General features: G+C 39.8%; 10 protein-coding genes and 1 non-coding gene across 11 annotated transcripts; 7 read left to right on the top strand and 4 right to left on the bottom strand.

Annotated features, from left to right (window-relative positions):
- Nucleotides 1-65: 65 nt before the first annotated feature.
- SYH1 (Syh1p) lies at nucleotides 66-2,561 on the top strand (the record flags this gene model as incomplete). Its single annotated transcript, XM_018368348.1, has 1 exon — nucleotides 66-2,561. The coding sequence occupies one exon, from the start codon at nucleotides 66-68 to the stop codon at nucleotides 2,559-2,561; it is 2,496 nt and encodes an 831-aa protein (XP_018218928.1).
- A 622-nt stretch (nucleotides 2,562-3,183) lies between these two features.
- On the top strand, nucleotides 3,184-5,265 carry SSE1 (adenyl-nucleotide exchange factor SSE1; the record flags this gene model as incomplete). Its single annotated transcript, XM_018368347.1, has 1 exon — nucleotides 3,184-5,265. The coding sequence occupies one exon, from the start codon at nucleotides 3,184-3,186 to the stop codon at nucleotides 5,263-5,265; it is 2,082 nt and encodes a 693-aa protein (XP_018218927.1).
- Nucleotides 5,266-5,561: 296 nt separating this feature from the next.
- DPC25 (Dpc25p) lies at nucleotides 5,562-6,308 on the bottom strand (the record flags this gene model as incomplete). The annotated part of the gene is made up of 1 exon (XM_018368346.1): nucleotides 5,562-6,308. One exon carries the CDS (start codon nucleotides 6,306-6,308, stop codon nucleotides 5,562-5,564), a length of 747 nt encoding a protein of 248 aa, XP_018218926.1.
- A 168-nt stretch (nucleotides 6,309-6,476) lies between these two features.
- DI49_5354 (uncharacterized protein) lies at nucleotides 6,477-6,965 on the bottom strand (the record flags this gene model as incomplete). The annotated part of the gene is made up of 1 exon (XM_018368345.1): nucleotides 6,477-6,965. One exon carries the CDS (start codon nucleotides 6,963-6,965, stop codon nucleotides 6,477-6,479), a length of 489 nt encoding a protein of 162 aa, XP_018218925.1.
- A 3,707-nt stretch (nucleotides 6,966-10,672) lies between these two features.
- Nucleotides 10,673-14,329, top strand: GDE1 (glycerophosphocholine phosphodiesterase; the record flags this gene model as incomplete). Its single annotated transcript, XM_018368344.1, has 1 exon — nucleotides 10,673-14,329. One exon carries the CDS (start codon nucleotides 10,673-10,675, stop codon nucleotides 14,327-14,329), a length of 3,657 nt encoding a protein of 1,218 aa, XP_018218924.1.
- Nucleotides 14,330-14,458: 129 nt separating this feature from the next.
- CAR1 (arginase) lies at nucleotides 14,459-15,460 on the bottom strand (the record flags this gene model as incomplete). Its single annotated transcript, XM_018368343.1, has 1 exon — nucleotides 14,459-15,460. One exon carries the CDS (start codon nucleotides 15,458-15,460, stop codon nucleotides 14,459-14,461), a length of 1,002 nt encoding a protein of 333 aa, XP_018218923.1.
- Nucleotides 15,461-16,070: 610 nt separating this feature from the next.
- DI49_5351 lies at nucleotides 16,071-16,142 on the top strand. The gene has a single exon. It is a non-coding gene; the product is annotated as a tRNA-Met (tRNA).
- Nucleotides 16,143-16,422: 280 nt separating this feature from the next.
- PEX25 (Pex25p) lies at nucleotides 16,423-17,628 on the top strand (the record flags this gene model as incomplete). Its single annotated transcript, XM_018368342.1, has 1 exon — nucleotides 16,423-17,628. One exon carries the CDS (start codon nucleotides 16,423-16,425, stop codon nucleotides 17,626-17,628), a length of 1,206 nt encoding a protein of 401 aa, XP_018218922.1.
- Nucleotides 17,629-17,882: 254 nt separating this feature from the next.
- On the top strand, nucleotides 17,883-19,067 carry DI49_5349 (glyoxylate reductase; the record flags this gene model as incomplete). The annotated part of the gene is made up of 1 exon (XM_018368341.1): nucleotides 17,883-19,067. The coding sequence occupies one exon, from the start codon at nucleotides 17,883-17,885 to the stop codon at nucleotides 19,065-19,067; it is 1,185 nt and encodes a 394-aa protein (XP_018218921.1).
- Nucleotides 19,068-19,575: 508 nt separating this feature from the next.
- On the top strand, nucleotides 19,576-22,986 carry BEM3 (GTPase-activating protein BEM3; the record flags this gene model as incomplete). The annotated part of the gene is made up of 1 exon (XM_018368340.1): nucleotides 19,576-22,986. One exon carries the CDS (start codon nucleotides 19,576-19,578, stop codon nucleotides 22,984-22,986), a length of 3,411 nt encoding a protein of 1,136 aa, XP_018218920.1.
- A 406-nt stretch (nucleotides 22,987-23,392) lies between these two features.
- On the bottom strand, nucleotides 23,393-25,492 carry HOS3 (histone deacetylase; the record flags this gene model as incomplete). Its single annotated transcript, XM_018368339.1, has 1 exon — nucleotides 23,393-25,492. The coding sequence occupies one exon, from the start codon at nucleotides 25,490-25,492 to the stop codon at nucleotides 23,393-23,395; it is 2,100 nt and encodes a 699-aa protein (XP_018218919.1).
- Nucleotides 25,493-25,520: the final 28 nt, after the last annotated feature.

The following is a 25,520-nucleotide window of genomic DNA, read 5'->3' as shown; positions in this document are numbered from 1 at the left end:
TCAATGACATTTTCGAGACAGTGCTTTCAACCACGGCTTACCTGAATTGATAGTGGAAATAATTGATGAATCCTCTGAACTCTCTAGTATTTGATCTCCAGAGTATCAAGCTTGCAGACGCAAACTCAGATACAACTACACTATCAAATAGCAACACTCCAATGATGAACAATACAGCTCCTCTACAAAGGACCTCCTCTCTTTTGGATTCCATTGGCATCCAAAGAGGGTCCTCTCCATTTGTACCAGCAAGCGTTAATGCTGTTAATGGTGCCGGTGCTGTTCCAATGAATGCATATGGTGCTGAAATTGCTGGATCTGGCCCACAGATACCTGTTAATCAAGACAACAGCGGTGCGTTCAACGTGGCGTCTAATTTGCATGTGAGCACTAGCAGTGCTTCTCTTAACAACAATCAGCCGAACGCATTGCCGAATATGGGTTCTTATCTTTTCAATTCAGCAGGACTTGCCTCTAACGCTGGCAACCAACTTCCACCGCCTGGTATAGAATCGCAGTGGAAATACGTTGACTCGAACGGTAACATTCAAGGCCCCTTTAGTAGCAACAATATGTCACAATGGTATCAAGCAGGGTATTTCACCCCGACCTTGCAGATTTGTAGATTAGCAACATCTATCGAGCCATTTGGTGTGAGTGATCAGTTCATCACACTGGGTAAATTAACTACCTTGGTTAACAACTATCAGGACCCATTTACCACTTTTGATTTTATTGCAATTACGGCATTAAGTGGTGTTCCATCTGTCACACCAATTGCGCCAGAAAACCAAAAGGTTGAAACAAAAAAGTTAAAGCCTACTGCTGATGTGCATAGTGATGACTTTACTTACGAAGAGATATTAAATCTCAAGTTTGAAGACGGAAGCTACTATCGTGAAACTCAAGTTTGGGTTCCTGTAAACGGCCGTCATGTCACGAAAGTAGACCACATTCCTGAGAGTATTAAGAAGTCTGCACCTACTGCTGGCGTTGAAAAAAGAGCCCGTTCTAATGAACCAAAAAGTGCTCCAACTAAAGCGAGCGCAGAGGAGTACAAAGTGGAAACTGCTAGCGATGAAAACGAATTACCTCAGGAAGCCCAAAACGCTGACGAGAAAACCATTCTTCAAGATTCAATTCTGTCAAAAGTGCAAGAGGTTGAACAAATATCTCCAGAGAACAGGGAGCTAGAAAACACTTCTCAAATATCTTCTGAAGAACAAAAAAGGTTTGCAAAAGCAGAATTGATGGCTCAAAAATTGCTGGAAGAACAACAAAGACAAGAAGAAGAAAAAAAGAGAAGAGAAGAACAGCGCAATCTAAAGAAAGAGAAAAAACTAAAGCAAAAGCAAAAGAAGGAAGAAGATAAATTGAAAAAAAAGAAGAAGGAAGACGGGAAGTTAGAAAAAGAGAAACAAAAGGAATTGTTAAATAGTATCTTGAGTGAAGATACAGAGTCCTCCTCGCCCACTGAAAGCCCTGTCGCCTCTTCCGGTACCAATTTAGCACCCTGGGCTAACAAGCAAGCAGACGATGCTGTCTCTAATCAAATATCTTCTGCATTAGAAGATCTGAAGAAGAAAAACACATTAAAGAAAGAGAAGAAGCCTAGTCGTACTCAATTAGACCGCGAAGAAGCATTGAAATTACAAAAGGAAATACTAGGTTCAACGCAGGCTCAAACAACAGCTCATACCGCTTCTGCCTGGGGTATAAAGCCACAACAGCAACCAATCAAGCTTGACATCAAAGAAGAATTGTTGAAAGGCTCTAAAAGTGCAAAGGGTCTGCCAACAGTTAACAAGAAGAAAATGAGTAAGGATGATGATTTCCAATCAAACTCTACTTTCATTGAAGAACAGAAAAAGCTGTGGGAACAAGTTCAAAAGAAATCCAAGAAATCCAACCGCATTACCTCGCTCGATGATTTCATTTCAAGGACGCCTTCCCCATTATCTTCAGCGGCCAATTCGTCAAATCCTAGTAATGCGTGGACCACGGTTTCTTCTAAGAGTACTACCACTTCGACAACTTCAGCGGCCCCCGTGTCCGTAAATCAACCAAGGTCATACATTAGTCCTGATAAACTACGTTCTGTAGGAGGAACAGCCAGTACAATAAAAACTAAGGCAAACGGGAAGGGTAAGCAAATCGGCTCATCTACTAGTATCCCTAACCTGAAAGCCCGTCAAGCTAAAGTATCACGAGCTCCTGCCTATCCCGGTAATGCTTCGGTTTCTAAGCGTCAAGAATTTTTGAAGTGGTGTCGGTCTCAATTGAAGTTAAACTCAGGCGTTCAACCCGACAATGTTTTAGAAATGTTGCTGAGCTTGCCACCAGGTCCTGAGTCTAAAGAAATCATTGCTGACACCATATATTCTTATAGTTCAACCATGGATGGTAGAAGATTTGCTACTGATTTTACCAAAAAGCGCTTAGAATGCGAAGAACAAATCAGCGATCCATTAAGCTGGAGCGAAGTATTAACTATGCCCGAAGGTAGTTCTGAAGATTGGGAATTCCAAGTCGTTGGTAAGAAGAAAGGAAGACGCTTCTAAACCACATGTAACTCATTGGTTCCACAGCATTTGATGGCTGTATGTGTATATTTCATTGTTCATTGTATAGATTAGTTTAATCCGCCTCCTATTTGTGTAATTAATTGGAACTAAACATCCTAATTATTACTGGAAATGCTACGTCTACATATTTAAGTCTCTGAAGGATTTTATGTCGAGTGAGTAGATTTAAATCTACGCACTGCTGTCGGGACTCGTTCCACTAGTCAACCGAGGAAAAGTAGACACTCGGAACAGGTTTGAAGAGAGCAATCAGACACACCTGATTGTCGATATCGATAGTCTCTTATGGGATGATATGTGGACAACTTATTCATTGTCAGTCCGTTGAGCTCCTAGTCACTTATTACGTGTATTTCTTTTTCGTTTTTTCTTTTTTTTTTTTCGAAGGCGATGAAAAAAAATTTAACGAAGATGGTTCTAGAAGGTTCCGTTTTCGAAGAGTACTACTTCTTGTTGGGATAACCTTTGTGATAAAAGATATAGTTTATTTTATACTCTTTTGTGTCTTGAATTTTACCTTGTAGTCTTTCTAATTCTTGATTCCTTTTTGATAGCTACAAGCAAAAAGTACATTGATACATAACATTTTCTTTCAAAGATGAGTACTCCATTTGGTTTAGATTTAGGTAACAATAACTCTGTCTTGGCTGTTGCTAGAAACAGAGGTATTGACATTGTTGTTAATGAAGTCTCTAACCGTTCCACCCCTTCTGTTGTTGGTTTCGGTCCAAAGAACAGATATTTGGGTGAAACTGGTAAGAACAAGCAAACTTCCAACATCAAGAACACCGTTGCCAACCTAAAGAGAATTCTTGGTTTAAACTACGGTCACCCAGATTTGAAACAAGAATCCAAGCACTTTACTTCCAAGTTAGTTGAATTGGATGACAAGAAGGTTGGTGCTGAAGTTAGATTTGCTGGTGAAAAGCACGTTTTCTCTGCCACTCAACTAACTGCCATGTTCATCGATAAAGTCAAGGACACCGCCAAGCAAGAAACAAAAGCTAACATCACTGATGTTTGTATTGCCGTTCCAGCTTGGTACACAGAAGAACAACGTTATAACGTCGGTGATGCCGCTAGGATTGCCGGCTTGAACCCAGTTAGAATCGTCAATGATGTTACCGCTGCTGGTGTTTCTTACGGTATCTTCAAGAACGACTTGCCAGAAGGTGAAGAAAAACCAAGAATTGTTGCTTTTGTTGACATCGGCCACTCTTCCTACACATGTTCCATCATGGCTTTCAAGAAGGGTCAATTAAAGGTCTTAGGTACTGCTTGTGACAAACATTTTGGTGGTAGAGACTTCGATTTGGCTATCACTGAACATTTTGCTGATGAGTTCAAGTCCAAGTACAAGATCGACATCAGAGAAAATCCAAAGGCTTACAACAGAATTTTGACTGCCGCTGAAAAATTGAAGAAGGTTTTGTCTGCTAACACTACTGCTCCATTCTCTGTTGAATCCGTTATGAACGATGTTGATGTATCATCCCAATTAACTCGTGAATCATTGGAAGAATTAGTCAAGCCATTGTTGGAACGTGTTACTGAACCAGTTACCAGAGCTTTAGCTCAAGCCAACTTGACTGCTGAAGATGTTGATTTTGTTGAAATCATTGGTGGTACCACCCGTATCCCAACTTTGAAGCAATCCATTTCTGAAGCCTTCGGAAAGCCTTTGTCTACCACTTTGAACCAAGATGAAGCTATTGCTAAGGGTGCTGCTTTCATTTGTGCCATTCACTCTCCAACTCTAAGAGTTAGACCATTCAAGTTCGAGGACATCCATCCTTACTCTGTTTCTTACTCTTGGGACAAACAAGTTGAAGACGAAGATCACATGGAAGTCTTCCCAGCCGGCTCAACTTTCCCATCTACTAAGTTGATTACTTTAAACCGTACTGGTGACTTCTCAATGGCTGCCAACTACACCGACATCACACAATTACCAACTGACACTCCAGAATACATTGCTAACTGGGAAATCACTGGTGTCCAACTACCAGAAGGCCAAGACTCCGTTCCAGTCAAGTTAAAGTTGAGATGTGACCCATCTGGCTTACACACTATTGAAGAAGCCTACTCAATCGAAGATATTGAGGTTGAAGAGGCTGTTCCATTAGCAGAAGATGCTCCAGAAGATGCCGAACCAGAATTTAAGAAGGTTATTAAGACCGTGAAGAAGGACGATTTGACTATTATCGAACACACTTTTGGTTTGGAAGCTAAAAAGTTGAATGAATTAATTGAAAAGGAAAACGAAATGATCGCCCAAGATAAATTAGTCGCTGAAACTGAAGACCGTAAGAACACTCTTGAAGAATACATTTACACCTTGCGTGGTAAGTTGGATGAAGAATACTCTACCTTTGCCTCTGATGCTGAAAAGACCAAATTGAAGGATATGTTAAACAAGGCTGAAGAATGGTTATACGACGATGGTTTYGATTCCATCAAGGCCAAATACATTGCTAAATACGAAGAATTAGCTTCTCTAGGTAACGTTATCAGAGGTAGATACTTGGCTAAGGAAGAAGAAAAGAAGCAAGCTTTAAGATCCAAACAAGAATCCTCTCAAATGGCTGCTTTGGCTGAAAAATTGGCTGCTCAAAGAAAGGCTGAAGCTGACAAGAAGGATGACAAGAAGGATACCGAAGGTGATGTCGACATGGATTAAAGCTGATTCAGTAAAAAAAAAAAGGAAAAAGAATTTTTCTGCTCTTTCCATTTGTTTCACTCACTTTTGATACATTTTTTTAATATCGTTTCTGTATAGTTAATAAAAAAATATAATATAATATAACTGAAAAATTTCATGAATATATGTGTATGTATACGGATGTATGTAGGTTTAAAATAAGCATCAACATCTTATACTTTTGAATATGAATATACGTATGCTTCAAAGGCAAGAGCCTGAATAGAAGAAAGGTTACAAACATGTTTTCTGAACAATATCGTTTGGTTCTTGATTCAAACCAAAGCGGTTTTCTTTTTTTGTTCTTCCTGTTGATGAATTTTTTGTAATCTCTTCTTTGACTCAAATTCAGCAAATGCTTTAACGTAAACAGGAATATCCTCCCAACCTTCGTCTGCTTCTAGCTGGGCTGTTTGTTGGTTGTCCCGTTCCTCTTGCTCGTGCTTGTATCTTAGAGCATTGTTTTTTTTCTTGGCTGCTAAGACACTCTTAGGCAGAGGCCCTTTCCTCTTGGGGAACATATCTCTGATAGCCGATAAATCAGGAGGTTGATCTGCTTTCATATCATCGAGTTCCAATTTCTTTTTCTGTAGTTCGGTTGGAACGTTTTTTATGCTTAACAAGCCTAAAGGTGGATTCCAATCTTTAGGCCACTTCTCCTTTGTTCCCTGAATCTTTTGCGCAGCTTCTTTTCTCCTGTGTTTCCAGTCCCTTAAATCCTCACTATATATCTCCCACACACAATTAACACACCCTGACATGCAACAGTTATCAGGTTCCTGCGGTTTTGCAGGTACAGGGACACCAGCTATTTTCTTCATTCCACCCGTAAGCACCCTGCTTGTAGATCTTGGTGGCTCGCCTTTCAGACGACCTCCAAAGACAGTGGACATCCTTTCTTCAGCAGAAGCGGAAATGTCCTGAGTGTTTCCCTCAAAAGTCATATCTATCTTGGAACATCTTGTGAAATTCCGAGCTGGATAAAATTTGCTAAGCATTGACCATCCGTGACTTCTTATCATTTTGTACTTTCAAATCACTTTTATACCTCGTAGTAGCTGCATTCACACCAGCTTGGTACAGTTACGTATTACTATTTCTATTCTAGTTTACATTATATATATATAAATCATATCCGCCATATCCGGGAAAGAAATATCTCTTTTTTCAAATTCGAGTCCTTATTCGGCTTATAACACCTGCTTACGACACTGCTCGATCATATATTTCAACTCTTCTAACTCACGCTTCATTTTGTTCTTCACGTTGAAGGGTTCGAAGAGCCCCAACAAGTAGCTGCTGAGGTCCAGACATTGCTCATACTTGCGTTGGTAGTAGAAACGGTGGCAGAATCCACTGAGTACTTGTCGCTGGTGCTTATTGGAGACGTCATACTCGCCATTTCGTATCTGGGTCAGAGGATCCACTTTGTCCATCCAGCCAATATCTGTCCGTACAGGGCCCTTTTCAACTTGGAAATAGTGTTGCAACTGCTGCTCGTATTCTTCTTCTGTCTGGCCTTTGCGTATCTTGGTTTTTCCTGTAGACTTTCTAACAATTACTTCACCTGTTCTGCCATCTAAAGAGATGGGCTTGGTTACCGATTGGTCCTTCACGCCATGGGGCTTCCTACTGTGGTTTTCCATGACTACTTGTCTTGCTTGTGCCAGAAAGGCCATCTCATCATCGCTATCTTCTTTTCATTCAGGACCTATTCATATAGCGATTTTTTTCATATGCGACGAGCCGATGAGATTTACTATTGTTATTAAGGCTTAGTTGGCAACTAAAGTCGATGAGAGTTTTAGGCCTGCAGATCGGTGATACATTTCTGCGAATACAGTTCAGCAAAAGTGGTAGCAATGGGGAATGCTTTCAGTGGGATATTCGATAAGTTGTGGGGGGTGCCGATGCAGCTGAGGATCTTGATACTCGGATTGGACGGTGCTGGAAAGACTACGATATTGTATCGTTTACAATTGGGGGAAGTTGTTTCTACAAAGCCCACGATTGGATTCAACGTAGAAACTTTGAACTATAAGAATTTAAAATTGAATGTTTGGGATCTTGGCGGCCAGACAAGTATAAGGCCGTACTGGCGTTGCTATTACAATGAGGCTGCTTCCGTGATATTTGTCGTCGACTCTACAGACAAGGAACGCATATCATTGGCAGCCAAGGAATTGCATGTCATGCTCCAGGAGGAAGAATTGAAAGACGCAGCGTTACTGGTCTTTGCTAACAAACAAGACCAACCGGGTGCCTTGAGCGTTTCGTACATATCAAAGGAGCTAAACCTAGTCAGCTTAAAGGAAAGAAGCTGGTCAATTGTGGCGTCGAGTGCCATCAAAGGAGAAGGCATTACTGAAGGGTTGGATTGGTTAACCGATGTTATTAATGAAGAGCAAGTTCAAACAAGATAGAGAATCATATACCGGGGCCGTTGTAATAGCACATGTATGGAGCAGATTTTTATAGACTATAGAACTGAGACGCAATTTTCTTATAAACTATTAATTAATTTTCAATATCAAATATGTATTGATGACCTGCCTAAAGGCAACGAAAAATAAACAACCCCGAATATAAGGGGAAAGAAAGCCTTTCTACCTGCTCGAAGGGAAAAGTAAGGATACTACATGTTATAAGACACATTCACTTTAAGGAGATCTAGTCATTTCGCTAAGTTTTTCACAGACAAAGAGAAGGAAGACCAAACCAACTGGGCAATGGCATTTTTAAGATTTGCTTTTAGAAACTCTTGGAAATATTATAGCCAGTCAACGCGACATTTGCATAAAATACCATTGAGAAACCTGATAATACCTACGTCTACTGTTTTTTATTTAACACACGATACGATTTCAAGGCAATGCAGCTTGATATACAATGACTCTCTGAAGCCGGATCCCAAAGGTGACACTTTCGAAATGGGTTTGTACATATCTTCCGAGAATGAACTGCAAGAGCAAATTAAGTCTTTTAGGTCTACTAAAATAACCGAATCACGCGATAGGCTAATGCGGTGCTTAAGAATCTTGTGGTTCGGTTTCAATGATAAAATTGTTGAGCCTGTGTGCACAGTTTTTAGATTTTTAGAGATTTCTGCTATTTTCTTACCCATTCTGTTGCTATACCCCATATCGTGGTTCGGTCATAAACTAAAAGTTAATGATACGAGTATAACTGAAACTCGGGGTTCTCTGATTTGGTGCCAATTGCTTCGTAAAGGATTGGAATTGGCTGGTCCAAGTTTTATCAAACTCGGTCAGTGGGCAGGCTCTAGAACTGATATTTTTTCCCATGCCCTCTGTCATGAATTGGGCAAGCTTCATAGCAATGTGTCAGCACATTCCTTACGTTTCACCCTAAAAAAATTGTGCCAAGCATTAGAAGTTGATAAGGTTGAAGATGCCTTCGATGAATTTAACCATACCCCGATTGGGGTTGGATCCATCGCTCAAGTTTATGTGGGTGAACTATCTCAAAAATATATTGACAAATATGACAATATCCAAATTGGTAAGGATGGCAACCGTTGGTGTGCAATAAAAATTTTACATCCGAACGTAAGATCTCAAATACGAAGAGATTTGAAAATAATGACATTTTTTGCTGACACAATTAACTGGATTCCAACGATGGAGTGGTTATCTTTACCAAATGAAGTAGAGCAATTTTCGATTTTAATGAATATCCAATTAGATTTGAGAATTGAAGCGTTAAACCTACAAAGATTCAATGAAAATTTCAAGAACTCTATTCAGGTAAAGTTTCCCAAACCATTTCTTCCCTTATCAAACAGAGACGTTATGTTTGAAGAACATGTATATGGTCTTTCCATGGAAAAATTTCTATCTACAAAAAGGGAGCTTGATGATGTTGAACTTTGTAAAAAGGTCAGCGATCCCTTTGTTGACGCATTTTTACAGATGTTAATACTCGATGATTTTGTTCATGCAGATTTGCATCCCGGGAATGTCATAATCAGGTTCGTCAAGACAAACAAATACGGGACAAACATTATATCTTCTGAACATGATTCTTTCCAGATTACGCACGCGTTAAGGAAAAAGATGGATAATTATCAGAGTAAAGACTTTGTTGATGAACTGAAGTCTATTTTAACGAATTACACGCCCCAAATTTGCTTTATCGATACAGGAATTATTACGGAATTGAATGAAAAGAACAGAATTAACTTTATAGCGCTATTCAATGCACTGGCAAGATTTGATGGTTATAAAGCAGGTGAGTTGATGATTGAAAGATCAAGAACTCCAGAAACGGCCATTGATAAAGAAGTGTTTGCTTTTAAGGTAGAAAAGTTAGTTGATAAGGTCAAACAAAGGACCTTCACACTAGGAACTGTATCGATTGGTGATTTGCTTGATCAAATGTTAAGTATGGTTAGATCCCATCACGTTAGAATGGAATCCGATTTTGTTTCCGTGGTTGTCGCCATTTTACTGTTGGAGGGTATTGGACGACAGTTAGATCCGAATTTGGACTTATTTGAAAGGTTCGTATTTTATGCATTGATTAATGGTTTTGAAGAATGACATCGCTATGTGTTTTTCAAAACCTTTTCCTCTCCCTTTTTTTTTTGATTTCTATTAATGAATAACTTTACTAACAACAAACTAACCTCTTTATGTTTTCTCTTCGTAAACAGTTCGCTACCCATATTACGTGAATTTGGCTTTAAACGAGAAGCCAGAAGTCTCTTGAAGGATGCGAGCACATTATCAATGCTCAAGATATGGGTTGGTTTGGAAGTGCGTCAGTTAATGCATCTATCCATGAAACAGATTTACGATCTTGTTCGGACAGATCAATTGTGTCCTAATTATTAATATTCTTTCTTTATGTACTAGTTTTATAATTTAAGACTTCCACGTGTTCGTATGTGGAGTAATGCTATAAGACCCTTACACACTGTCCCGAATATTAGCAAACGAACGTTTGAGGCCGTATAAATAGCGAGTAATCCGTAACCATTCCAGCAATCTTGTCATTTCCTATACCTTGTGTGTTCTGAGAGGCATTTTTGCACACAGTTGTGTGCCAACTTCATAATAGCGCAAAAGTAATAAAGAGTAATAGAATTATTTTTAGAACGTGCACGAAATACAATTTAATAGAAAAGAAAACATTTGCTTAATAAAAATAAAGGATAGAACAATCATCTGAAAGAGTGGAATCCATAAACAAGTTGCGATTTCCGTTTATTTTATTTATAAGAAACAACAAAGCATAGCAAAAACTAAAAGCCATATAAAAAAAAAAGGGAAAAGCCCCAATTTTACAACATAAAAATATACTGATAGTTTCAATAAACTGACAGTTGAACCGAAGTAACGAACAAAACATCATATCATCGTTTATGAAATTTGGGAAAACCTTTGCTAATCATCGAATTCCTGAGTGGTCAACCCAATATGTGGGCTATAAGTCATTGAAGAAAATGATAAAGGAAATAACAAGACTTCAAGAGGACATATACAGGAATTATAACAGGAATAACTATGATGAAAACGGGCCACCAACGAAAATGAGAGACTCGGCTAATAGCGCTCAGAATTATTTAGATTCCCCAAAAGTACAGAAGTCATTGGGATCTTTTTTCTTTGCAATCGATAGGGATATTGAAAAAGTTGACACATTTTATAATTTCCAATATGCTGAATATAAAAAGAGATTTGAAAGGTTACTTTTGTCTAACCAATTTAATGAAATAAAACTGACTTCAGAGGACAATGTCAATGCCGAAGATGGGGTAGCACAAACCTTACTCGCAAAGGATACATGTGAGATTGATCAACTTTTAAAAGGAGCCGGCCAAGCTAATCGCACACCTTACCACAAAGATGATTTGATAGAGATTCAGTCTATTCTCGCTGACTTGACGAAGCAATTCAGGAATTTGAAATGGTATGCAGAACTGAATAAAAGGGCTTTTATCAAGATTCTAAAGAAATTAGACAAGAAAGTTGGCACCAATCAACAAAGGTCATCTTTGGAAACTAGAATCTTACCATTACAATTTGCTGATGATGCCCTCATAACTAAAGATCTGAGTTTGCTAAAAAAAGTTTGGGAACAAGTGACGTTAAAAATAAACGCATACGAAAAGTTAACTAATAATTCCACACTTAGTGCAAATGTAAGTGAAAATGTGGAGTTTTTCAAAGTAATTTCCATTTTTATTGAAGACGATAATAGCAAAGGCCTCATTAGAGAGTTGACGAACCTATACTCGGAACTGTCTTCGATCCCCACAAGAATAATGATTAATGTATTGAATAAAGCTGCATTATCAAAATCATTGGCATGTATTGATGCTATTCTAAATGTTATTCCTTCGTTAAATGATTCAGAAGACATTAATAAAAGAAATTTTTTCCACCACCATATAATTGCATTAGGTAAGTTAATTGGAAGGCAAGACGTTTCGGATAGGAAGAGGGTGTCACAGCCCTCTAAATATACCAGTAATAACGGAGAGATTATAACTGATTTAAACACTTTGCATAATATTTTAGCCGTATCAGTAGAATCAGATGTTACAGAGGAGGAAAAGAAGTCTGCCCTGACGATTTCCTATATTTTAAAGAAATTACCAGTTCATTTAACACCATGCCTTTTTCAACATGATAATTATAAAAGAACTCCCTTGCATTATGCTTGTCAGTACGGCTTATCTGAAGTTACAGCATTGATTATTAAGCTGATGAAAGAATGGAACGTATGGAAAGGTTTTCCTATCGATGATGTTTCCGCATTCGGAGATTCTGAATCTTTGACACCTTTACATTTGAGTGTGTTGGGCGCCCATCCGAGAGCCACGGGAGTTTTATTACATTCATTGGATCCAAACGTAAAGCTAAAAAGTTCAAGTTTGCTACACTTAGCTACAGAATGGAATAATTACCCCCTTTTACATGTCCTTTTATCCTCAAAAAGGTTTGATATAAATTACCAAGATAACGAACTGCATGAGACGCCATTGTATCTTGCTTGCAGGTTAAATTTCTTTGAAGCAGCTGTTTGTTTATTGTATAATGGAGCTGACCCTGAAATTAAAGAGAAAATATTTGGTTGGACAGCAGTGTTCGTTGCAGCAGCTGAAGGGTTTAAGAAGATTATTAGTCTTTTAGTGGCTAATTGTGTGAATTTTGATATTGAAGACGAAGGCGGATGGACGCCGATGGAACATGCTGTACTACGTGGTCACCTAGACGTTGCTGATATGGTTCAAATCAAAGATGAATTAGTAACACATCCTCAATCGCAATTAAACAGTGGTAGCGAAGACAAGGAGAAGTCAAATGCGATTACTTCTGAAAAATCAGACGACAGAAATGAAAACGGGAATGGAATAAATAAAGGACCTTTAGGACCAATCAAGTCGTATGGACATAGGTTTTTGAGCAAAAATGAATCTCTGATATTATTAACGTTGGGAAGTAATGATACAAGAAACAGAGGCCCTTCGATTTTATTAGATCAAGAGGCACTAGCAAAGGTCATAGGTTTGGAGACAGAATGTGCGTTATCACTGGTAATTTCGTGTAGTGATTCGATTGATAAGTTTTCCACGATTATAGACCTACCATTAGATGATAATGTGGATGCAGTAGACTTCAAAGTACCATTCAAAGCCGATTATTCTCATACATTATATTTTGATATTGTCCCCACATATGGAACACATTCATTGGAGTCAAAAAACAATATCGATTGCCAAAAGGATAATAATAATCACGTGATGGGGAGGGGTGTTTCCATGTTGAACAAGTCACATAGCTCAGTGGGAGTTAATAGAAGTGTGTTAAATGGGAATATGACCACCCCTATCATTGCCAACCATACATTAGAGGTACTCGGAACGTTGAAATTTGAATATATTATTATAACGCCATTCGAACATGCAAAGCTTCCTTTAGAAAGAACAGAAACGTATTGGAAGTCCTTGGTAGCGACACGGGTTATAGGGCATAGAGGATTGGGTAAAAATAATCCTAACAAATCGTTACAAATTGGGGAGAATACGGTCGAGTCTTTCATCATGGCAGCTTCTTTAGGCGCATCATATGTGGAATTCGATGTTCAACTGACGAAGGACAACGTACCAGTGGTATATCATGATTTCTTAGTAGCTGAAACGGGTGTTGACATTCCCATGCATGAGTTGACACTAGAGCAGTTTTTGGATTTAAACAATGCGAATAAAGAGCATACTCAACGAGACGCCGGTCGTTCAACTCGCCATGTTAATGGGGTAGAAATGGCATTACAGAAAAACAGAAGACGTTCAGTGGATGATTCTAACGTCAACACATTGAGAAGGGCTTGGGATTTACATAACGTTGACCCAGAGGAGAGATCCAACAATGCCAACTGGTCCAACAACCGAATGAGGCTAACCAAGACATTCAAGAAGAACAATTTCAAGGGGAACGCCAGAGGCCACTCGATAGCGTCATCTTTTGTTACCTTGAAGGAACTGTTCAAGAAAATTCCAGCCAACGTCGGCTTCAACATCGAATGCAAATTCCCCATGCTTGACGAAGCCGAAGAAGAGGAATTGGGACAAATCGTGATGGAAATGAACCACTGGGTAGACACCGTGCTGCAGGTGGTGTTTGATAACGCGAATGGCAGGGACATAATCTTTTCGTCATTCCACCCAGATATCTGCGTCATGTTGTCATTAAAGCAACCGGTGATTCCAATATTGTTCTTAACCGAGGGCGGTAGTGAGAAGATGGCGGATTTGAGAGCGTCATCGTTGCAAAACGGAATAAGGTTTGCCAAGAAATGGAACTTACTGGGGATTGTGTCTGCCGCTGCGCCCATTTTAAAGGCGCCGCGGTTGGTGCAAGTGGTCAAATCGAATGGGTTGGTATGCGTTACCTACGGTGTTGACAACAATGATCCCGAGAACGCAAGTATTCAAATTGAAGCTGGTGTGGACGCGGTTATCGTTGACAGCGTGCTAGCAATTAGGAGGGGGTTGACCAAGAAATACGAAAAGTAACGGAATACAGTCAGTGTCTTTTTTAACTTGAATGTTTTTTATTATATACTATATAAATATGCATGTATTTAACAAAATAAAAAAGTGGTTAGTTTTTTTTTTTTTTGAAAAAAAGAATGATAAGATAAACTACAATAAGGTTTCACCCAATGCACATCTTGCAATGGCGCAGCCGGCGGAGATGGTGTTTGAGACATGGATATCGTGTATGGCCAAATCTGGGTTACATTCGACAACGTCTAGAGCAACCAAGTTACCGGTTTCTGCCAATCTTTCCACCACGAAAAGACCTTCTCTCAAAGTCAACCCACCTCTCACTGGAGTACCTGTGGCAGGGATGTATAGTGGGTCTACACCATCGACGTCATAAGAGCACATTATGGGGCCTTCGCCGTTTGTTTCCGGGTGGATAGCTTTCATGGCCATCTCAACGACAGCGTTAATACCGTACTTGTCCACGTGGTACATGGAGAAGGCTGAAATGCCCAGGTCTTTCAAGATTTTCTTTTCTCCTGCATCGATGTCTCTTAACCCGATGAATGCTATTTTCTTTGGACTCAAGTTACCGGGAACCCATTTCAATGACTCGGGACAGCCTGGGATATCTTGGTTTAAGCCCATTAAGAATGAAACGGGACAACCGTGCAAGTTACCCGAGTCTGTGGTCTCTATAGTGTTAATGTCCGCGTGTGCGTCGATCCATAGCACACCGGCTTCAGGGAACTTGTCCAAGACGGCTGATACAGTACCCATAGCGACGGAATGGTCACCACCCAAGGTCACTGGGAATCTGCCGGCCTGAACCACTTTGGACACGGACTTGTAAACCATCTCGGTGGCTTCACCGACCACGTCGGCTCTCTTGGCCTTAACTCCTCCGTCCAAAACGGAAGAGCCTCCAGTGGACGATTCTTTTTCCTTTTTCAATTTGGTGACAAATTCAGCCTCGTCAAGAGCGGCCTCCAACTCAGTGGACCAGCCCAACTCTTCCAGGCTTGACTGCAAACCATGCTTCAGCATGTATCTAGGACCCTTCTCGACACCGAATTTACCTTGGCCACCACTGAATGGGGCTGAGATGATTGACAATTCGCGGTTCTTGTAATAGTTGTAGTGAGGACCTGTTTCCATTGTAGTAGTTGTAGTTGTAGTTGTAGTTGTTGCTGTTGCTGTTGCTGTTGCTGTCTCGAGAGGGAGGTATAAACACCAAAGAAGGAAAGGGTCTGGTGGCGATTGAATGAGGGACAAGAAGCTCTGTTTATATATCCTCCAAGCTTCTCGGCGGCTACCGCTAAGTGAAAAACTCAGCGAGCGGCGCTGCGCCGTCGGTTGCCGTTAGCAGCGACAAACGTCGCCAAGGGCAGGAGCTAGAGATCGGCGGCCCCGCCGATATCCGCGCCGGGCCCAGCCCCGTCGAAGAGGACAGTTAAAGGAAATACAATCGCAGGGCCTTGCGATCGCGGGCGACGGCGCGGCGCCAAACTCGGCGGGGGCCAGTAGGAAGAGAGTCCGGTTTATCTATGACGATAGCGTATGACTAAGCGTGGGGAGTCAGGGACCTGTCTACCCGCTGACCCGTGCAAGATGACAGCGGTCCAGGCGTCACAGGTCTTATCTTGCAGTGCACTGCTGCCTTACGGTAGTCATGAACACCACGTTACGCGTGGTTTCAACTATAAAGGGTTTGAATAGCAGAGTGCGGGGTAAGTGAGCTGATTGCATTACTTTAACATCAATTAGCAGCGCCGTGGCGCAGTGGAAGCGCGCAGGGCTCATAACCCTGATGTCCTCGGATCGAAACCGAGCGGCGCTAAGATTTTAATTTTTTTGGCATTTGGATTGCCGGCGTTAGTACCTGAAATTCCGGTGGGATTTAAGCATATTATTCCCGGTTACATAATTTTAAAAAGGGCTCTTCCTCTTTTTCTTGGTTTCCAATCGATAATACGGTGAATGACTATCATCCATATCCTGTCCTGCGTGTTGGTTATATAGCTGGGGGAAGAAAACAATATAGGACTTGACACATCTTTATCCGTTTCGAAGCTATTACACAGAGTGTCTAATCGAAAACAATACCACCCTTTCCCGGCATGAGTCAGTTCGGTACAGATATCGTTTCCGGTTCAGAAACACCACCTTATTCGGGGGGCAGCTATGAAGACGCTAAAGACGATAATGCCAACGCTCACTCACCATACGTTGGCGCAGGGAAATCCGGCGACGGTAGCGGTGTAAGTGGGGCCAGTGCACATGGCGGCTGCTCGAGAGGCAGCAGCGGTGACGATGATGATTATGATGACTCCGGCGCTAAGACGAAAATGGTGGATAACATTACCATTTTGAAATATTTGTTGGATTCGCTGTCTGGTAGAGACAAGTTTGCTAAAATTATCAAATATGCCTTGGACATACTGAAACTGTTCATTGAAAAGTCCAAGAAAAACCTAACTGTTCTAGACCCTTCCGTGTTGACCTACTATACCAAAATCCTAAAGAATTTGACTATAAAGGTCGCTCTAAGGCATCCCATCACAGTGATTAAGGTTATGCTTTTGTCTGTTCTGAAAAATTTTGATAAGAAAATTGACTTCATCAGCCAACAATTAAGCACGTTTAGATACATCCTAAGATTCGGCGGGACCCCATTCAGGTTGGTTAGCTTGTTGGGGAAGCTCAACAGGACTAGGAAATGCAACTTCCAAGTCGACCAAATCAAGAAAATATGGTTTAATGAAGCCTCACTCAGAGAGTTTTTGGATTTGTACTACGGAATCTTTGATGAACTAGACCTCCTGTACAAGTTGAAAATTTGGTCGAACAAATCTTTCTATTCCTTTGTCAGTAGACAAGAGTCGCTCTCATGGCAGTACGATATCCTGCTCAGCTTGAAGGATAACTGGCTCAACCTGCAAAACTTACAAAGAAAACAAATGGAATTGGAGGTCCAACTAAAAGTACAAAATAACGCCCTACTACTATCGCCCATAATTATGCACAAGGCCCGTGACGATGCCTCCCAATCGCCAATTAGAAAGCAACTGTTGAGCGACCTAAACGCAGACAACAAGCCAGAACTGCTAATACGCAAGCAACTGAAGGCCATCAAGGACGAAAAAACCCTTTTGTATCTAGACATCACAAGACTCTCTTTCGACTGTATGGCCAATACGTCTGACATTCTGAATTTGAAAACTCCAAAGGGGACGTACGCAGTTTTGTCTCTAGGGTCCGGCTTAACTGGACTGGTCAAACTTTGGATAACGGCAAAGAGGAAGCTTTGTTCCTCAAACGATTAATAAATAGGAATAAATAGTAATATTTCACCTGTACTGTTATTTCGCACCTTTAGAGAAACAGTGGCTTTTTGTATTTTTAGGTCTTTACCTTCCCCTTAGCTGCTTTTGTTTTTTGGGTGGCGGTAGTCATAGGGTCCTTAATTATTCTGCCACTTCGGGCCAGATCTAGAAAAGGCAAAGAGCCACTTCTTTCTCTCCACATATCCATATAAAATACCAAGGCCATATAGAGTCGGTAAACCGCAAGCTGCACGATGATAACCCTAATTGACACTGCGGACACAACACATTCTGCCAAACCAAGAATACTAGTACCTTATAAGAAGTTATGGGAAGTGGCCAGTCATCTTCCTGAATACCAAAAACTGTCTGAAAAAGTGGAATTCTACAAGTATAAAATGTCTACAAATGACGACTTTATTGAGTTTTTGAAAACCCACAGAATAAACGCCTTTTGGATAACTGAGGAATTTTTCAGTGTGTTGGGGAACCCTTCCAACTACATTGAATTCTTCCCATCTTCTTTGAAGGCCATCCTGGTACCTTGGGTCGGGTGCGATTTTATTAATAGTAAACTGTTGAGATCGAAAGGTATCACTTTATGCAACATCGGACCACACGCTGCTGACAACGTCACGGAATTAGCCATTTTCCTGACCATAAGTTGCTTCAGGATGACTTCATTTTGGGAATACTGCTTCAAGTATATTGAAAATGGTAGCGTTGAACAGTGTAAGAAATACATTTCAAGCGGCTCGTATGAAACCATTACAGACAAATACCATAATCAGGGAATAAAATTCCCCCAAAGAACTGACCGTGTTCAAAATGACGGAAAGGTAGTGGATTTGGCAAGAAATTACAATGTTGGTGGAAAGATTGTGGATTCACCAATGAACAAGACAACTTTGATCCTAGGCTTTGGCTCTATTGGTCAAACCATAGGGGCTCATTTGCAAAGAACCTTTAATATGAACATCGAGTATTATAAAAGATCCGGACCCGTCCAGAAAGATCTACTTCTTTACGATGCCATGTACCACTCTGATCTCGATGATCCAGACACTTGGAAAAATGCTGACCTGATTGTTTTGTCCCTACCAGGAACACCATCCACAAATGATATAATCAACCGTAAAACTTTGGCGATGTGTAAAGATGGTGTCAGGATAGTCAACGTCGGAAGGGGCACATGCATAGATGAAGATTCCCTCTTAGACGCTCTTGAATCTGGTAAAGTGACAAGTTGTGGGCTGGACGTCTTCAAAAATGAGGAAACCGGCGTCAAGCAGGAATTACTACGTAGATGGGATGTCACGGCACTACCACATATCGGTAGCACGGTAGCCGACATGATCTTGAAACAAACGCTTATTACGTTGGAGAATGTCCATGACATATTTGTCAACGGGGGCGAGGGTAAATACGTGCTTAACTAAACTATCTTTCCGTATGTGGCATTTTGCAACCAAAAGTATACGCATATATATACATTTATATATATCTATATATATCTATATCTATATATATGCTCATAGCTCTATATAACGCTTATTGGGAATGTCGTAAAATAAATGATGGCGGCGGTGCGGTTGGAAAAAACGCGGCCGTTTTGTAAAGAACAATAATTGTTTGACTGAGCAAAGTAATACTAGATAAGGACCGTTTATTACGCGTTCTAGCATGTTAGCCAAATAACTTCACTCCATATTATTAGACATATCGACAATAGAACTTTTTCAATTACCATCTACTTCAGTGCGTTAGCTTTATATCTTAGAAGTTTTCTCACTCCTTTCCTTTTTATCCTGCCTTGCCTACCATTTTCCCTTTAGTTAGAGTTTGTGATTCCATCAGGCATATAGAACTTCTGTATTGTTGGAGTGCCGTTTGACAAGAGTACTTGTGTGTATATACTAAGATAAGCGCGTCTGTCGTGAACACAGAATGTCAAATAATTTGACCACTACGCATGGTGGCAGTACTACCCTTGAATTACTAGCACAGTACAATGACCATAGATCGCAAAAGGACAAGAGTATAGAACACATAGAAAAAGGAACGTCTTCAGAAAATGATAATAGACCCTCATATGATGAAATATTCACGGAAAATATCAAACTAAAGTTACAAGTCCAAGAATACGAATCTGAAATTGAGAGTTTAAAAAAAGTCATTGACATTTTGCAAAAAAATAGAGAAGCGTCCTTAGACGTGGTACTAGAACAGGTCCAGAATGATTCGATAGACTCGCATGTCCCTGAACAGTCTTTTGTGTTACCTCCGAGATCTGCTGAAAGGAAAACGCACAACAAGAGCCTAAATTTGTCTATACCGACATTGTCTCCTTCATTGCAACAAGGTAATAGTATCCCTTCTGAAACGATTGTAACGCCCACAATACCTCAAATAGATGTTACGTCAAATTCGAACCCTAACCGGTCGAGTACTTCAATAAGTAGGAAGCATTTACAAAATATGATACTGAGCGAGGAAATAGAAACTAACAGTGGATATTCGTCGCCCAAAACTGTTAGTAGGTCCGCATCGAGTCCTACGAAAGTAAAATCGGAGCGATCAGCTAGCCCGGCTGCATCAGTAACATACACGACTTCTAGAATAACCATAAAATCGCCCAACAAGACTCCAAAATCCCCATTACAAGAACGTTTACGTTCACCACAAAACCCCAACAGAATGACAGCTGTCATCAATAACCATTTACATTCACCACTGAAGGCTGCTACGTCAAACAATTTAGACGAGCTGACTGAATGTCAAGGCCAACAACTCTCTAAAAACATCATGCAGAAGAATGAGCACGCCTATTCTTCTGTAACCTCTTCCGCGTATACCAATGCAACACCCTCTTCATTAACCAAAAGTCCATTATCACATTCGAAAACTAAAGAGAATAGTAACGATACGTCGAATTTTTCTCCAGCATCAAAAGAGAAACTTAATAATTTTACACAATTACTTGACTCTTCATTTGGCGAAGAAGATCCGGTTAAACCAGAAATAAAAGGTTCTGCAATTGCAAAGCCAATAATGAATGAAAGTCTACCTCCACCACCAGCACCTCCAACGTTTTTTTCACCTACCTCCAACACTGATGGGAAAGACACTACTCCACTATCAAGCCATTTGGCATCGCCAGTGATCTTAAACAGAAAAGATGATGTTGTTAATCCCAATGGTGCAAGCAATTTGAGGAACCCTGCCTTAACTTCCTCACTTTCCAGCCCTTCCACAAAATCATCAGCAGCAAGTCAAAATACTTCTCTCCCCTCAAATCCCCCCACAGAGGCTCTGTCAAAACAAAAACAGTCTGTAGAGACTGCGTCTATCAATTCGAACAATACTGCTAATACATTCAACTCAAATTCTCAAGGCTCCAGTAAAACTTTCAGAAGACCACACGCAAGTAGCGTTAGCACGGTTAAATCTGCTGCTCCAAGCTTTAAATCGGAAATTCCATTATTCGTGCAACCAGAGGACTTTGGTACCATTCAAATTGAAGTATTGAGCACGTTGTACAAGGAAAACGAAGATGATTTATCAACGTTGTTTGCTATCATAGACAGGAAATCCGGTAAAGAAATGTTCGAATTCTCGAAATCGATTCATAAAGTCCGAGAATTAGATGTTTATATGAAGTCTCATATTCCTGATTTGCCATTGCCCTCGTTACCTGATAGACAATTTTTCCAAACTTTATCACCTGTGAAGGTAGATACGAGAAGAAATATTTTGAATCAATACTATACAAGCATATTTAGTATCCCCGAGTTCCCACAAAATGTTGGCTTGAAAATTGCTCAATTTATTAGTACAGACACAGTAATGACACCCCCGATGATGGATGATAATAGAAAAGATGGATCACTTTTATTAAGAAGGCCAAAAACTCTAACAGGTAATAGTTCATGGAGGGTTCGGTACGGTGTCCTGCGCGATGACGTCTTACAACTACTTGATAAAAACCAAGCGATGGAAACGATTAGGCTGAGACAAGCGTCTATAGAACTCATACCCAATCTTCCTGAAGACAGGTTTGGTACCAAGAACGGATTTTTAATCACAGAGCATAAGAAAAGCGGACTATCAACTTCAACAAAGTACTATATTTGTACTGAAACGCCTAAGGAACGTGAATTGTGGCTTTCTGCATTCAGTGATTTCATAGATCCTTCACAGTCTGTGTCACTATCAAATTCAAGGAATATAACTTACGCAAACGATACAGATTCTGCATCTCATTTGAGTGCAAATTCACATTTCTCCAAATTTGGAAATACAACCACATCAGCAACTGAGACTCCATCATATGTTACAGATTTAACACAGGAGTATAGCAGTAATAATAACAATAACAATAATCACATGGTGAATGGTGAAAATATTGATACTAATTTGCCATCACATTCTAATCCTCTTGCCAATCCAACTTTCAGTGCAGATGAAGAGAAAGATAATAGAAGAGTCAAAATGAGAAGTTTGTTCCCATTCAAAAAATTAACCGCTCCGACAAGTGCGATGAACCACTTGGGTATCACAGTCTCGAACGATTCTGATTCACCAACATCCCCTGATTTTGTCATCAGATCGCCAAGCAAAAAGTTAATGGATATCCCAAAGACGACAAACTCTTTTTCAATGGGCTATTCAACCGCTGTAGTATTTGGGTCATCATTGGAAACATGTTTGAGATTGAGTTCGCATAAATATCAGAGTGTTTATGATTTGCCAAGTGTTGTTTATCGTTGCTTAGAGTACCTTTATAAAAATCGTGGAATTCAGGAAGAAGGTATATTTAGGCTAAGCGGATCGAGCACTGTCATCAAAACCTTACAAGAAAGATTCGATAGAGAGCATGATGTCGATTTATGCCGTTACAATGAAATCATTGAAGCTAAGGACGATGGAACGTCTCCAAGTTTATACATCAGTGTGAACACTGTGAGTGGACTACTGAAACTTTACCTGAGAAATTTGCCTCATTTATTGTTTGGTGACGAGCAATTTTTGTCTTTTAAGAGAGTAGTAGATGAAAACCATAATGATCCTGTTCAAGTTTCATTAGGATTTAAAGACTTAATTCAGTCAGGTGTAGTACCACACGCTAATATGTCATTGATGTATGCCCTTTTCGAACTATTGGTAAGGATCAATGAAAACAGCAAGTTTAATAAGATGAATCTAAGAAATTTATGCATTGTATTCTCTCCAACCTTGAATATTCCAATTACTATGCTCCAACCATTTATTACTGATTTTGCATGTATATTTCAGGGTGAAGACCCAATCAAAGAAGAGGAAAGAGAGAAAGTAGATATACACATTCCTCAGGTTTGAATGGCTTGATTTTGTAAAAATGTAATATTGTCACTTTCTTCCACTGATGGACAAGGTGTAAGGAGGAAATTTTTTCTTTGAAGATATTTTTGTAATAATATAAAACGTGTAAAGCTACTATAGCAATTGTTTTTGTTCCTCTTTTTGTTTGGAGAATAAAACAATAATTAATAAATTTGCTCTATGAGAGCATAAACACTTGAAACTATTAATATGATTTCGTAAAATAAGAAATAAGGTATAGGTGGAGAAACTTTAAAATTTTAAAACGGGAATATGGAAGAAAAATTAAAGAAATAACTGTACAGAAATATAAAATTAAAAAAAAAATATGACGTAACGATAAAAAATTAGATATATGCATCACTTTTCTAGTAGATTTCAACAAAATTACATATGCAAATGCTTACCACCTACCACCACTCCTTGTTGTATGTTTTCTTGAAACATGAGAAATCATTGATATGTCACTATCGTCGTAAGTTGGTGTATTTGTATTTTGGGTTTGTCTCATGCGATGAGGTTTGGTATTAGAGGGAATTTTATACATTCCATTGCTTTGTAAACGACGTTGATGGGAGCTTTTCCAGTTTTTATCCTTTTTTTCTTGGTCGGTATCTTCTTCATCGTGTTTTTCAATTTCCAATGTTTCCAAATGTCTAGAAATGTCATCAATAGTAATATCTTCCACTGTACGATTGAACGTTTTGTTCAATTCTTCATTGTAAACATATTCTTCATCTTCATCTTCACTAGAAAATTCTTGTTGCAAAAACGGAACTTTAGTTTCAGCAGCTCTATTATTTGATGAAGGTTGACCAACTTTGACCTCACTACAACTTTCTCTTTCTTCTGGTTTTTCCTTTTCAATATTCTTGAGCTTGCTTTCATAAATTTCTTTCTCTGGAGAAGCGCTGCTTCTATGAGATCTTATGATTCTTTGGGCAATTGTTGACGTCATTACTGGCTCTACAATGTTAGTGGGTAAAGAATCAGGTGAAGCTGTTTTGACAATGTCTTTAAAGATCATGTCATCGAATTCCGGTATCATTGCTCGTCCTAGCCTGATAACTTCTTCGGCCCATATCCTTATAACATCTTTAGCTCTCCTTGTCTTGTAAGGTTTCCAGGTTGATTTACATCCACGAACGATCTCCTTAACAACTTGTTCTGACCCCCATTCTTTAACCCAATCTTGGTTTTGTAAACCAATCAGATGTGCAAAAACACCAGAACATATGGCCTTATCAGAATAGCCGCCCTCCATTAAGGATAAAACTTTACCGTGGCAGTGCATTTGAGCTAATTTCAATGCATCTTTAGTGAATGTCGTATAAAAACTAGTAGGGACGTTAACGCTATGCCTTTGCATGGAAGTTTGTTCGAATTCTGACGCATCAAAACCTGCACTTATTACTACCAAACCTTTGAACGTTTTCTCCTGTTGATTCATTTCTAATTTTGCAGTCTTGAAAAACTCATCTGCTTTTGCAAATAGAGTTCTATATTTTGTTCTGTATAGTATATTGAATTCTTCTTCAGTGGTCCATTTAGATAGATGAACATTCCAGATGTTTAAGTCATGAGAGTTCATGATACATGTGGAAGCATTTTTGATGTTCTCTTTTGTAGCGAATCCTGATTCTGTTGGAAATGAATTTATATCATGCATGGAAAAATAACCAACTTTGGGAAACTCAGCAAACATTTTACCAAAATCGTCGTAAGATGAATTCTCTGACTCCTCCTCCGGTTTAAAACCAGCACGTTTCCAACAAATGTCTTGGGTGCCATCACCATGATGCAGATCGAAATCCAGTACGACAACGTGTGTAACATCATAGGTATCGAACGCATATTCTATGGCTACATGGACATTGTTCAATAAGCAAAACCCAGATGGAGTAGCATAATGGCAATGATGGCCAGGTGGTCGTATAGCCACAAAGGCTCTGTTACTAATATGTTCCGGAGAAGGACCTTTGAAAATCGAGTCTACACCGGTTTCAATAGCACCAATTGTACCCTGCAGAGCTTTGATGGTCTTTGAACTCAAATAAATGTCACCCGAGTTCCACGTATCCGGAACTTCGATCTCGCCCTTCAACAATTTGGCGTCTGCCATTTGACAAAGCTCAATCAATTCAGTTGGCCAATGACTGCCGTGCACCTTGAGCACATGAGGTGCCATCAACGAACCTTTCCGCAAGTGAGAAGATTTCAAAGTGAAAAGGGATGGATACATGGTAATTGCAGCCGATATACCCATTGAACTTGCTAACAGCCTCTCTGGTCGTTCGACTATGGTTTTTTTGTACGACTTTGTTACCCATTCTCTGGGGAAAACATGCTGCAAAGAATAAGGAGATAACACAACAACGGCCTTCGCAGACTCTGGGATTTGAGCGGCTGCACGAGCGGCCGATATGACATTGGGGTTATTTTGAACAAAGGTCTGAAACTGCCTATAAAACCTCTCCAACGGGTCTGATTGTGTGGAAGACATGTTTGTATCGTGAGGACGTTTAGTTTAG

This window comes from Saccharomyces eubayanus, chromosome XVI (assembly GCF_001298625.1).
Source record: "Saccharomyces eubayanus strain FM1318 chromosome XVI, whole genome shotgun sequence".
In the NCBI taxonomy this organism is placed as follows: domain Eukaryota; kingdom Fungi; phylum Ascomycota; class Saccharomycetes; order Saccharomycetales; family Saccharomycetaceae; genus Saccharomyces; species Saccharomyces eubayanus.
The sequence above is the reverse complement of the archived record's forward strand: the minus strand, read 5'-3'. Positions and strand labels throughout refer to the sequence as shown.